The sequence below is a fragment of the Vidua macroura genome, unplaced genomic scaffold, assembly GCF_024509145.1.
Source record: "Vidua macroura isolate BioBank_ID:100142 unplaced genomic scaffold, ASM2450914v1 whyUn_scaffold_203, whole genome shotgun sequence".
NCBI lineage: Eukaryota > Metazoa > Chordata > Aves > Passeriformes > Viduidae > Vidua > Vidua macroura.
The window spans coordinates 44250-57005 of NW_026530581.1; the positions used below are offsets into that span (position 1 = coordinate 44250).

General features: G+C 58.3%; 2 protein-coding genes across 4 annotated transcripts; both read left to right on the top strand.

The window, feature by feature from the left end:
• The first annotated feature begins 1101 nt into the window (after positions 1 to 1101).
• LOC128802847 (zinc finger protein RFP-like) lies at positions 1102 to 6043 on the top strand. Its single transcript, XM_053969424.1, has 8 exons — positions 1102 to 1161; positions 1299 to 2017; positions 2869 to 2961; positions 3260 to 3490; positions 3782 to 3804; positions 4093 to 4208; positions 4638 to 4667; positions 5150 to 6043. The coding sequence occupies exons 2-8, from the start codon at positions 1616 to 1618 to the stop codon at positions 5743 to 5745; spliced, it is 1491 nt and encodes a 496-aa protein (XP_053825399.1). The 5' UTR covers positions 1102 to 1161; positions 1299 to 1615; the 3' UTR covers positions 5746 to 6043.
• A 1857-nt stretch (positions 6044 to 7900) lies between these two features.
• On the top strand, positions 7901 to 11750 carry LOC128802848 (E3 ubiquitin-protein ligase TRIM39-like). 3 transcript variants are annotated; one of them, XM_053969426.1, is made up of 4 exons: positions 7901 to 8873; positions 9027 to 9049; positions 9520 to 9635; positions 10390 to 11750. In XM_053969426.1, exons 1-4 carry the CDS (start codon positions 8649 to 8651, stop codon positions 10908 to 10910), a joined length of 885 nt encoding a protein of 294 aa, XP_053825401.1. In that variant the 5' UTR covers positions 7901 to 8648; the 3' UTR covers positions 10911 to 11750. The 3 variants fall into 3 exon arrangements, with proteins under 3 accessions (XP_053825401.1, XP_053825400.1, XP_053825402.1); XM_053969425.1 differs by having other exon boundaries at positions 7901 to 9049; XM_053969427.1 differs by lacking the exon at positions 10390 to 11750 and adding an exon at positions 10054 to 10380 and having other exon boundaries at positions 7901 to 9049.
• The last annotated feature ends 1006 nt before the right edge of the window (positions 11751 to 12756 follow it).

A 12756-nucleotide genomic window follows, 5' to 3' on the forward strand; every position in this document is an offset into this window, starting at 1 on the left:
TTTTCCCCCCTTTTTTTCCCCCTCACTCCGACAATTTCAGCACATCTGCCTCCCATTTTTCCTCTCTTTTCCTCCTTTCCTTCCCTTTTTTCCCATTTTTCCCCTCACTCCGACACTTTCAGCACATCTGCCCCCCACTTTTCTTCTCTTTTCCTCCCTTCCTTCCCTTTTTTTCCCCCTCACCCCGACACTTTCAGCACATCTGCCCCCCACTTTTCTTCCCTTTTCTTCCCTTTTTTCCCTTTTTTTTCCCCTCACCCCGACACTTTCAGCACATCTGAGCCCTTCTGCCATCATTTTTCTTTCTGTCATTTTGGATCTCAGCCCTCCCTTCCCCTTCCTGCCTTCCCCAGCCAATTTTTCCTGCATCACTTTCCCGTTAAAAATTTTTTAATCTCAACCTTCCCCATCCCCGCGTCGTTTTTTTTACCCTCTTGTTTCGTTTTTCCCACCCCAATTTCACGCGATTCCTCCGCGGCCTCTGCTCCAGCCCCGCCCTGGCTCCGGCCTTATCAGCTCCCCACATCTGCTCCTCCAGGGGCACCCAGGAGGAGGAGGAGGAGGAGGAAAAAGAAGAAGAAGAAGAGGAAAGAAGAAGGAGGTGAAGAAGAGGAAAGAGCAAGAAGAAGAAGAAGAAGGACGGGAGAAAGAGGAAGAAGGAAAAAAGAAGGGTGAGAAGGAGGAAAACGAGGAGGAGAGAAGGAAGCAAGAAGGGAAAAACAAGGAGGAAGAAGAGGAGAGGAGGAGGAGGAAGAAAGAAAGGAGGAGGAGGAGGTGAAGAAGAGGTAAGGAAGAGAGGAGGAAACAAGGAGGAGGAGGAGGAGGAGGAGGAGGAGGAGGAGGAGGAGGAGGAAGCACGCCCATCTCCCTCAGGCAGCAAGTCCCGACCATCCGACAATCCGGAGGAAGCACACCCTCCTCCTCCTCTTCATCCCAAATATCCATCACTCAGAGGGACGAAGCACACCCTCCTCCTCCTCTTCATCCCGAACATCCATCACCCAGAGGGACGAAGCACACCCTCCTCCTCCTCTTCATCCCGGACATCCAGCTGCCCGGAGGGAGGAAGCACAGCCTATATCACCCCATAGGGAGGAAGCACACCCTCCTCCTCCTCTTCATCCCGGACATCCAGCTCCCCAGAGGGACGAAGCACACCCTATATCACCCCATAGGGAGGAAGCACACCCTCCTCCTCCTCCTCCCGACCGTCCAGCTGCCCGGAGGGACGAAGCACAGCCTATATCACCCCGAGGGAGGAAGCACAGCCTATATCACCCCATAGGGAGGAAGCACACCCTCCTCCTCCTCTTCATCCCGGACATCCAGCTGCCCGGAGGGAGGAAGCACAGCCTCCTCCTCCTCCTCCCGACCGTCCAGCTCCCCGGAGGGAGGAAGCACAGCCTATATCACCCCGAGGGAGGAAGCACACCCTCCTCCTCCTCCTCCCGACCATCCAGCTGCCCGGAGGGAGGAAGCACAGCCTATATCACCCCATAGGGAGGAAGCACAGCCTATATCACCCCATAGGGAGGAAGCACAGCCTATATCACCCCGGAGGGAGGAAGCACACCCTCCTCCTCCTCCTCCCGACCGTCCAGCTCCCCGCGGCCCCATGGCGGGGCCCAGCCCGGCCGAGCAGCTCCGCGCCGAGGCCTCGTGCCCCGTGTGCCTCGAGCTCTTCCAGGACCCCGTGTCCATCCCGTGCGGCCACAACTTCTGCCGGGCGTGCATCGAGCGCTGCTGGCGGAGCTCCGCCGCCTCCTCCTTCTCCTGCCCGCGCTGCCGCAGCGCGGCCCCGCAGCGGAGCCTCCGCCCCAGCCGGGAGCTCGCCAACGTCGCCGACATCGCCCGGCGGCTTCTCCCGGCACAGGGCATCCTGTGCGGGCGGCACCGGGAGCCGCTGCGGCTTTTCTGCCGCGAGGAGCGGGCGCTGCTGTGCCTGGTGTGCGGCCGCTCCCGGCTCCACCGGCTGCACCGCGTGGTGCCCGCCGAGGAAGCCGCCCAGGAGTACAAGGTAAGACCCCCCTCAGCCCTCGCGTGGGGAGCGGCTTCCTGCGGGGGAAAACGCTCCTCAGCTCCCGTGGGCAACGGGAGCTTCGTGGCCTCCCCCGAAAAAAAAAAAAAAAATCATTTTCCGTGAGTTTTCCCAAGAGGAAGGGAGGTGGGAACTCTGGACTCGGCTCCTTTGGGTCCTTGGCCGCTTGTGGGAGGTGGTCGGGTTTAAACTCCCCCCCGGCGGTGATTTCAATCCCCGAGGTGTGTGTGGAAGCGCCCCCCTCCCCCCGAAGTGCCTCTCTTCGGTGGTGTTTTTAATCCGCTCCGTGTTTTTTTAAAACAGCGCTTTCGCCGTTTCTTTCGTTTCGAACGAATGGGAGTTGTTTTCGTTCAGTTGCAGCTAGTTTAGAAACCGCTTCTCCTCTCCTTTTCTCTTCTCCTGAAAAAAAAAAAACAAAAACAAAAACAAAAACAAAAAAAAAAAAAAAAAAAAGAAAAAAAAAAAAGAAAAAAAAAAAGAAGAAGAAAAAAGACTTCTGGAAAATCTTATATAAACTTAAAGGAGTTATAAACCGACGCCAGTTCTTGTGGATGTAAACACCTGCTAAAGAAATCCGCCCAAAGACGGCGGTCTTTATCCCAGAACCCAAATTTTCGGAAGCCAGGAGTGTGGTTTTTTTTTCTTTTGCGGGGGGAAATCTTTCTTATCTGGGGCTCCCAGCCCTCCCTGGACACGGGGCTGGCTCCGGCTCAGCTCCTCGCGGTTCTTGGGCAAAGCGTCTCCCACCTCAGACGAGGGACAGAGCGAATTTTAGTGGGGAAAACGGATTTTTCTCAGCCCCTCCGAGCTCGCCTTTTATTTCCCCGCAGGAACAGATCCAAAGCTGCCTCCAGGCTTTGAAGGAGGAGAGAGAAAAATACCTGGAAAGCCGAAAATCCGGTGCTCAGAGGAGTTTGCACCTGGTGGGAGCCCCCGAGAGAAGCTGGGGGGGGGGTCGGGGGTCCGTTTGGATCCCGGGGCGGGTTTGGGTCTCTCCCCTCTACCCCGGAGGTGTTTTGAGGCCAAATCTCCCGGGTTTGGCTCACGGAGCGTGGGGTTCCGTGTTTATCTGCCGGGGTTCACCGGAGGCTGCGCCGGGGAGATAACGCGGAGCTGGGAGGGAGGGGAAGGGAGGGGAGGGGAGGGGAGGGAGGGGACGGAGGGGACGGAGGGATCTCGGCCCTTCTGCCGCCCCCCTCCCCTCACCGCCGCTCCCGGCAGGACAAAACCAGGAGCGAGGGGCAGCGCGTGGTGCGGGAATTCCAGGAATTGCGGCGGTTCCTGGAGGAGCAGGAGCGTCTCCTCCTGGTCCAGCTCGGGGACCTGGACAGGGCCATCGGCCGAGCCCGGGACGAGGCGCTGGCCAAGGTCTCGGAGGAGTTATCCCAGCTGGACACGCTCATCTGGGAGATGGAGGGGAAATTCCAGCAGCCCCCGAGCCACTTCCTGCAGGTGAGAGCCCGGAGCGCTGGGGCTGGGAGGGGAAAAGGAGGAACGAACAAAATCCAGCACCCGGGAGCCCAAATGATCCCCTCGGGAGCTCCCCTGGTGTCACCGCCACAGCCCTGGGGATGCCCCAGGTGAGACAGAGCTCGGACACCTCTGGGAAGTGGACTGGGCGTGGATTAGGATGGGTTTTAAAGTCCCTCCAACCCGAACCGGGCTGGAGTTCTCTGATCCCGGGATTTGAAGGAACAATTTGTTCCTCCTCTCTAACCATCTCCTCTCTCCTCCCACCTTTAGGAGATCCAGCAGCTCCTGGACAGGTAACGCAGCTCCTTCTCCCTTCTCGCACCCCTGGGGCCATCCAGGTGAATCCCGAGGCGCAGATTTCCTTCCAGCAGCTCAAATTCCCACCGCGCTGCTCGGGAATTTGGGTCTGGGGGAAGGAAACTGCCCAGAAAGGGCAGGGAAAGGGGGCTTGGGTTTGCTCCTGGCATAAATCCTCAGCCCATCCCGTAACGGCCCCCGGAATATTTAATGAGAATAAAATGAACCATCAGATTTTGGGGGGGGGGGGTTGGGTTCAACCCTTTTTTTTGGCCTCTTTGCAGCTGTGAGATGATGACGTTCCACCCCCCGGCCGAGATTTCCTCCGACCTGGAGAGGAGCCTCGGGGATTTTGTCCAGAGGAACATCCTGGTGAGGGGCACCTTGAGGAGATGCCAAGGTGCCGAGCGGGACCGGGAGGGGACGCGGGGCCCGGTGTGGGAATCCAGAAGGAATGGGGTCCCCGGGAGTGAGATCTGCCAGAAACGGGGTCCTTGTGTGGGATACCCAGGAACTGCTCACCAGAGAAGGACCCAGGAGGTTTTCCCTGAGGCATTTCCCGGGGCAAAACCAGTTGGGAAGTGGAGAGAAGGGAAAAACCAGCCCAGCAAAGGGAGTTTCACCTCCCAGGTCTCACCTGGAAAGCAGATTAAGGGTCGCTGGTGGGAAAATCTAATCCCACGTGGGTGCAAAGCAGGGGAGAGGATAGAGAGGGGATAAATCCACATGGACAAATCCTTGGGGGTGAGTTTCGCTTGGCCAGGGGGTCCATCCCGTGGGATGAAGGTGTTGTCGTCCAACCCTGAGTCTGTGAAATCTCTCTCCCCAGACAGCCTCATGTTCCTGCTGCAGGAGCCGGGTGAGTTTGGGGGCAGGAAATTGGGAGGATTTGGGCTGGTGGGAGAGTTCCCCGTGGAAAAACCAGTGCCGTTCCTGCTGCGGGGGGGGTGAGGGAGAGCACTGCCGCTCCCGATGTTGACGCTCTTGCTGCAAGGCCCGAACATCCCAAAAAAAAAGAGCATTCGCGCTTCCCTTTCCCTGCCTGGCGATTCCTCACTGCGAGGACGGCATCGGGTTGGGAGGGACCCTCCGGGGCGTTTAGTCCCAACCTTGCTCTGTCCTTCCCCGGTGCCTCTGCCCCACACTTTGTCCTCTCCCCCTTCTCCTCCGCCCTGTCCCGGGGGGGGCTCTGCCGGGACACTCCGAGGCCGGTGCCGCCCCCACCCCTCAGAGCCGCGGGAAGTGGGAGAGAACGGGAGGTGCTGGGGGGGGATTTGGGGGTGGGGGACAGGAGCATCTCCACGCTGCCGACTCCGCTCCACCGCTCCCCTTACCCCGCAGCCGCCCTCACGCTGGAGCCCCGCACGGCTCATCCCCACCTGCAGCTCTCCGAGGACGGGAAGGAGGCGCGGGGGCAGCTGGTGCCGAGGGACGTCCCGGACCACCCCGAGCGCTTCGACTTCGAGCCCTGCGTGCTGGCGAGGGGGGGCTTCGCCTCGGGGCGGCATTTTTGGGAGGTGGAGGTGGGGCAGGGAGGGGTCTGGGCGCTGGGCGTGGTGCGGGAGTCCGCGCGCAGGAAGGGCCCCCTGAGCCTGACCCCCAAAGAGGGGGTGTGGGCGCTGGAGGCGTTTCATTCCCTGACCTCCCCCCGCGCCAACCTCCGCCTGCACCCCCCGCCCCGCCGGCTCCGGGTCGCCCTGGACTACGAGGGGCGCCGGGTGGCTTTTTACAGCGCCGGCGACGACGTTCCCATCCTGGAATACACCCGGGCCGCCTTCAACGGGGAGAGGGTCCTGCCCTGGTTCAAGATCGGGATGGGGGCGAGGCTGCTGGAGGTGACGCGGAGCGCTCGCTGCCAGGACCGCGCGGTGGCCGGGCAGGTCGTGTCCCCTCTGGACTGGGTGGGATTCGGGTTCTCGCTGCGGGTCTGCCCCTGAGGGGGCTCCCGGGATGCGTCCCGAGTGGTGCCGCTCCTTCGCCGCCCCCTCTGGGAGCTCTGCGATGGCCCCAGGGATCCAGGAGGAGCCTTAGGGGTCGGAGAGCTCGGTTCAGAGTGTGGGGTTTTTAACCTTGTTGTGCCCTTGGCGGGATGAATCCTCCCGGTTTCCTCTCTTCCCAAAGTGCTTTTTCTCCAGGGTGCGTCCTGAGCCCTTCACCCCTCGGTCTGGGGGCTGCTCCCCGTCCCTGTCCGCATTCCTGACGTTCGCCTCAAATAAAAGAACGTTTCGCCTTGCACCCTCCCCCTCCCTGCCCCGCCGGGGGTTGTGTTCCTCTGGATTCCTGAGCCTCTGGGTGATAAATCAGGAAAATCCGCGCGGGGTGAGGACACCTCGCTGAGCTTCCGCCTCCCCAGCCACTCACAGAGACCGCGGAGGGACACACACCCTCCTGGAATCCAATTTTTTGGATTAATCCCCAAATAAACGTTATTAATCCCCAAATAAAAGGCTGTGCCCCCGTGCTGGCCGCTGGGGAAGGACGAGGTGGGATCAATCCCAGGGCGGGTGATGCCTCAGCCCGGAGACCCGGCACGGGCAGAGAGGCAGGACACGACTTCTGGCGCTTCTCACCGCCATCGATTTCCTCAAAAACGCGCGATTTTCTTCCGAGGAAACCCAAAAGAGGAAGCGGCGGCAGCGAAACAGCCCCGTTGTTAACTCCGGAACCGAGAAGAGGAACCGGGAGCGACGCCGCGCCCGGAATAACAGGCGCGGGATGAGTGGAGACCCCCGTGACGGAGCCCCCCTGCCCATCCCCACGGGTCGCACCGGGACCCTGGCGGGGACAGCTCCCGGCCGCGTCCCGGGAGCGCTCCTCGGGGCGGCGATCCCTGTTCCCCGGCTCCCGCAGGGTCCCTCCCTGCGTCTCTGATCTCCACCCAGGGAATCCCTTGTCTCCGGAGCGATGCAAAGCGTTTCCCACCCGGGCTGGTTTTCCAGGCTCTGCCGACTCCTCTCCCCGCCTGATTCCCCATTTCAAGGCGAAGGAGCCGAGCCCGAGGCCCTGCCGCTGTTTCACCGGGGTCCGCCCTCTTCCCTTCAGCCGAAACTTTCCCGGCGGCGTTTTTGGGGTGTTCGCTGCCGGTCCTGCCGTTCCCACAGCCGGCGACTCCTCCCTGGCTCTTCCCGGTGGGAAACGAGCGCTGGAATTGGGATTTGCACCTCTGTGGGCCCCCCAGCTGGGTGGCAAGAGATCCTGCCGCTAAAAGTTCCATAAAAATAAAAATGAATTTATCCACGGAGCTCCGTGCAGGAGCAGAGGGTGAAAAATTCCCCTGGAGAAGTTTCCCGGTGAGTTCAGAGGCCGGACTTGGCCACAGGGATGGAGGTGAAAGGGTGTCCCGGACCCCAATTTGTGTCCCAGACCCCAATTTGTGTCCCGGACCCCAATTTGTGTCCCGGACCCCAATTTGTGTCCCAGACCCCAATTTGTGTCCCGGACCCCAATTTGTGTCCCAGACCCCAATTTGTGTCCCGGACCCCAATTTGTGTCCTGCACCCCAATTTGTGTCCTGGACCCAAATTTGTGTCCCGGGCCCCAATTTGTGTCCTGCACCCCAATTTGTGTCCTGGACCCCAATTTGTGTCCCGGGCCCCAATTTGTGTCCTGCACCCCAATTTGTGTCCTGGACCCCAATTTGTGTCCCGGGCCCCAGTTTGTGTCCAGGACCCCAATTTTTGTCCAGGACCCCAATTTGTGTCCTGCACCCAATTTGTGTCCAGGACCCCAATTTGTGTTCTGGACCCCAATTTCTGTCCTGGACCCCAATTTCTGTCCCGGACCCCAATTTGTGTCCTGGACCCCAATTTGTGTCCCGGACCCCAGTTTGTGTCCCGGACCCCAGTTTGTGTCCCGGACCCCAATTTGTGTCCTGGACCCCAATTTGTGTCCCGGACCCCAGTTTGTGTCCCGGACCCCAATTTGTGTCCTGGACCCCAATTTCTGTCCTGGACCCCAATTTCTGTCCTGGACCCCAATTTGTGTCCTGCACCCAATTTGTGTCCCAGGCCCCAGTTTGTGTCCAGGACCCCAATTTGTGTCCTGCACCCAATTTGTGTCCCGGACCCCAATTTGTGTTCTGGACCCCAATTTCTGTCCTGGACCCCAATTTCTGTCCTGGACCCCAATTTGTGTCCCGGGCTCCAATTTTTGTCCAGGACCCCAATTTATGTCCTGGGTCCCAATTTGTCTCCCTGTGCCGACGCCCTCAAGGTTCTGGTTTTGCTTTTCCCTCCTTTTTTTCCTCGGATTTGCCCCATTTGTGGTCCCCGCCAAGCCCCTGGCAGCTCCTCGCCCACCTGGGATCCTGGACATCCCGTGTCTCCCGGGTTTTTTTGGGTTTTTTTGGGGAGAGGTGGATGGCTTTGATGCAAAAAGGAGCGGGGTGGAGCAGCTCGAGGGATAAAATCCTGGAATTGTGATGAGGAAAAGCCGGGAGAGGCGGCGGGGGGGAGACCTGACGAGCAGGCTCAGCCCAGCCGTGCCACGGATTCACCCGGGACAGGGAAGGAGAAGCAGAGGAAGGATCCAGCCCCGTCGGAGGGATAAACCCGGCAGGGTCTGGATCCCTTGGGAAGGAATTCCAGCGGGGATTCGGCTTCCTGAGCCAGGAGAGGAGGACTCCGAGGAAGGACAGCCGCCCTGGAGGACCTGGTAGGTGCCACCTGCTGAATCTTGGGGACATTTAGGGACACACCGACCTCGGGAACGTTCCTTTGGCAGGGAAGAGGCCGTTACCGCGTGGATTTGGGCAGAATTTGACCCAATTTGGGCAGGGAACTGCGGGGATTTGAGTCGGGGTTTGAATCCAGAGGTGTTCTCCCCTGGGAAATGCCTTTCCATGAGTCCCTCGGGGTATTTCCCACCCCGCTTTTCCTTAGTTTGTCGTTTAAAAGCCGCGCTTGGATTCGAGGCTTGCAGATTCCAGGGGCATCCTGAGCTCCTCTCGCTCCCACAGCTGGAAGACCTGAAAAATGAGCTGGAGAAGAGGCAGGCGAAAAAAAACCCGGAGATTTCCCACCAGGACAGCCCGGCACAGGGGCAGGAAGAGAAAAACCAGCAGCTGGTGAGGGAATTCTGCTCTTCTGAGGGAAAATCAGAGGGAGGGGGGCCTGTAGAGGTGGGGAAAATTGAATTAAATCCCCGTGGGAGGGCTGGTGGTTCCCTATATTCCCGAATAATTCACGCCGAGCTGCCTTTCCTTTCTCTCTTCCCCCAGGAGGTGAAAAGCTCCATCAGCAGGTTTGTGGCCTCCCTGGAAAAAAAAAAAATCTTTTTTTCCGTGAGTTTTCCCAAGAGGAAAGGAGGAGGGAACTCTGAACTCGGCTCCTTTGGGTCCTTGGCCGCTTTTGGGATGTGTTGACCCACGGGGATTTGGTCTCAAAAATCTCAATTTAAAGTCTTGGCTCTTCGCTCAGTCCTCCTCAAAAATTCCTTCCTTGCTCATAAAAAAAAATAAGATTTAGGAAAAAAAGAAAAGGAGATGAATCCAACAAGGGAAATTTGGCCTTTGATCTCCAGGATTTCCAAGGGGAAATGTCAGGGGAGGCTTTTGTGTTTTTTTTTTTTTGTTTTTGTTTTGTTTTGTTTGTTTGTTTGGTTTTTTCGTTTGTTTGTTTGTTTGGTTTTTTTTTTTTTTTGGTTTTTTTTTTGGTTTTTTTTTTTTTTGGTTTGGTTTGGTTTGGTTTTTTTTTGTTTATTTTTTATTCTAGATGTGGGAAAGTGACTTTCCAGCTGCCCCTGGATGCGGCTCCGGGGCCGGAAGAGCGAGTTTATCACTTCTCGTGGAGGAGCAGTGCCCTGAAGGAAACCCTGAGGAAGCTCCAAGGTATCCAGAAGGAGAACAAAAATAGATTTAAGTCATATTTTGGGAGAGCTGGGAGAGCTCAGCTGCCCTTCTCCCATGCCGGGTATAAATTGGGAATAGAAACATTGCAGGGAGAATCTTGAGATGGAGGATGGAGGAGAGGAAGGGGAAAAGGGCTTTCCCTGGTGTGGAGAAAAACAAAAAACAAAAAAAAAAAAAACAAAACAAAACAATTAATCAAAACAAAAAAACAAAAAAACCCAAAACCAACAAAACAACAAAACAAAACAAACCCCCCCCCAAAAAAACCCCAAACAAACAAACAAACAAAAAAAAAAAAAAAAAGAAAAAAAAAAAGAAAAAAAAAAAGAAAAAAAAAGAGATAATTTCAAAATCAGGCTGAACCAAGGAGGTTTTTAATGAATTTTATTTATTTCAGCCCCACCAGCCAGGTTTTGTCCCGTGGTGCTGCAGACTCTGCTCGTGTTCCTCCCGCACGTCACCTCTTCCCTCTCTTCCCTCGGTGTTAGTTTTATTTTTTTCGGGATTTCTGTACCGCTCTTGCTGTGGTTTTTCTTCAGATTTCCTGGGGCGAAACCCATCTTTTTCTGCTTCAGGGACGGCACCTCCCATAAAAATCCGGGGGCGACTCTCGGGGTCGTCCCCGTGCGGCTCTCCCAGCTTGGCTAGCTCGGGGATCGCCCGGGCTAGGAGGGCTTTCGCCACCTTTGGGGATGTTCGCCAAGGTCCTCACGCCCAGCTCTGTCCCCCGCAGCCAGCGTCACCCTGGACCCCGACACGGCTCACGCCGACCTCGTGCTGTCCGAGGACGGGAAGAGCGTGCGGCGCGGAGCCGCGGGCCGCCAGCTCCCGGACAACCCCGAGCGCTTTGACTACTGGCCCTTCGTGCTGGGCCACCAGGGCTTCGTGGCCGGGCGGCACTGCTGGGACGTGGACGTGGGCGACGGCGGCGACTGGGCCGTGGGGGTGGCCAGGGAGTCGGTGCGGAGGAAGGGGCGGCTCAGCCTCGGCCCCCAGGGCGGCATCTGGGGGCTGGAGAAGTGGGGGGGCCAGATCCGGGCGCTGACCACCCGCAAGGTGACCCTGGTGGCCCTGCGGTGGTTGCCCCGCAGGGTCAGCGTCCACCTGGACTGCGGCGGGGGGACCGTGGCGTTTTTCGACGCCGAGGACGGGGGGCTCCTCTTCGTCTTTTCCCGCGTGTCCTTCGCCGGAGAGAGGGTCCGGCCCTGGCTCTGGGTGGTGGGGGCCAGGTCCCAGCTCCGCCTGTGTCCCTGAGGGGGGAAAAAGCGTCCCCCCCAGCTTTTCACAGCCCCTGGGTTGGGTTTGTGCTTCCTTCTCCGCCGGGAGAAGGGAGAAACCCGGGGAAAAAAAAAAAAGCGAGGCAAAAGAGAGGGAAGGAGCTGTGGCCAAGGGGCCGTGGGGCAGAGAAACGGGAAACAGTGGGAAAACGGGAGAAATCAGGATGGAAAGGCAAATTTGCCCGAGGCTTGCCTGACTGGCTGTACATAATCCCATCTGAGCTGGTCACCTCCAAACCAAGGGCTCCGAATTCCTTTTTGTTTTTTTTTTTAGCCTTTTCCCCAACCTCCAATGGGTGGAGTTGCCGTTTTCTCTCTGAAAAAGGTCCCCGTGGTGACCAGGTCTGTGGCTTCTGTGATTTACATCGTTATTAATAATAAAAAAAGGCGTGATTTCCCCCTCGGTGTCCCTCCTGACTGCCGGCAGTGGCTCGTGGCTTCCAGGGAGAAGGGCCGGGGCAGCCCCTGGGCCACCTGCACGGAGCTTGCGGCTCTTCCAGGCTGCAAACACCAGGAATGGGGCTTAATTAAACAAAATCCCAGCTTGATCCTCACACCCAGGAGCAGCAAACACCAAACAGAGAAGTTAAAACACGTAAATGTCGGGTTTTTACTTCATCCAAAGCCAGGGGAGAGGAGAGGAAAGGGATTGGGGTGGTGCAGGACGGGGTGGGGCAGACGTGGCTCCGTTTTCAGCCGCCAGATTTGGGGGGTGACAACTCGGGACAGCGACCCCGAGGGATGGTCAGCATCGCTGGGAGTGGAAAGGGGCTTCAGCAGACGCTGGAAGTCCCTGGAAGAGCCGGGAATGGTGAAAAACCTCGGGGATTTGGGGAGGCTCAGGGGCACAGGGTGATCCGGGAGCCCTCGCCCCACACCAGGAACCAGGGGTGCACGCTCTGCCCCTTGAACGAGGCCGCTGGGAAGGCGAAGATCAGGCTCTTCTTATCAGCATCAAAAAAAGCCACCTGGCCCCTCTCGTAGTCCAGGGCCACCCGCACCCTGCTGGGCGCCCGGATGGCGAACAGCGGGATGCGCTCCAGGGACGTGAGAGCCCAGAACTGACCCTGGCAGAGCCCCATGGACCAGAGCTCCCACTCGGCGCTCCCGGGGGTCTCTCCCCCGCTCCCGGGGGTCTCCCTGGCCACCCCCAGGGCCCAGGACCCCGCGGGGGCCACCTGCACGTCCCAGCAGCGCCTCCCGGTCGCGACGCCCTCGCGGCCCAGCACGGAGGGGTCGGTGCCGGGTCCGGTTCCCGGTGCGGGTCCGTCCTCGGGAGGGTCCCGGGAGCTTTCCCAGCTGACGCTGGTCCCGTCGGGGGTCACGAGCAGCTGGGGGTGAGCCGTGCTGGGGTCCAGCGTCACCGTCACTGTGCCAGAGGGGATCCCGGTGCGCATCCTGCCTTCCCTCCTCCCCGCGGGGGCTTTTCCCCCCTCATTTCCCACCCTTCGTTCGCCGCCTCCCGCCAGCTCGTGGCCCACCCCTCATCCCCCCCACCCCGGGACTCACTTTTTTCCGGCAGCTCGAACACCAGGATGTCTGAAAAAAAAAAAAAAAGGGAAGAAAGGGAGGCGTGGACTGATATAAAATGCAGGGATAAGCGGGAACGGGAATGTGAGGGAATGACGAACGGAACAGGATTGCAACCAAACGCTAACTGCAGTTAAAATAGCTGCAATAAGGTACAGCACACGCTCTAAGTAAACAAAATTTATGGTTGCGCGTATACGTAATAATTATGTGATAAACATATAATAAACACAATTTTAATGTGTAATAAAATCAATGAAATTCATCGCTTCGTCCCCCAGCCTGTTCCAATA

Excerpts from the sequence above, each read along its gene's own strand:
- LOC128802847 (XM_053969424.1), top strand. The coding sequence starts at position 1,616 with ATGGCGGGGCCCAGCCCGGCCGAGCAGCTCCGCGCCGAGGCCTCGTGC. Across the intron at positions 3,491-3,781 it reads CCCCGAGCCACTTCCTGCAG|GAGATCCAGCAGCTCCTGGA; the intron begins GTGAGAGCCCGG and ends TCCCACCTTTAG. Across the intron at positions 3,805-4,092 it reads ATCCAGCAGCTCCTGGACAG|CTGTGAGATGATGACGTTCC; the intron begins GTAACGCAGCTC and ends GCCTCTTTGCAG.
- LOC128802848 (XM_053969425.1), top strand. The coding sequence starts at position 8,649 with ATGAGTCCCTCGGGGTATTTCCCACCCCGCTTTTCCTTAGTTTGTCGT. Across the intron at positions 9,050-9,519 it reads GTGAAAAGCTCCATCAGCAG|ATGTGGGAAAGTGACTTTCC; the intron begins GTTTGTGGCCTC and ends TTTTTATTCTAG. Across the intron at positions 9,636-10,389 it reads AACCCTGAGGAAGCTCCAAG|CCAGCGTCACCCTGGACCCC; the intron begins GTATCCAGAAGG and ends TGTCCCCCGCAG.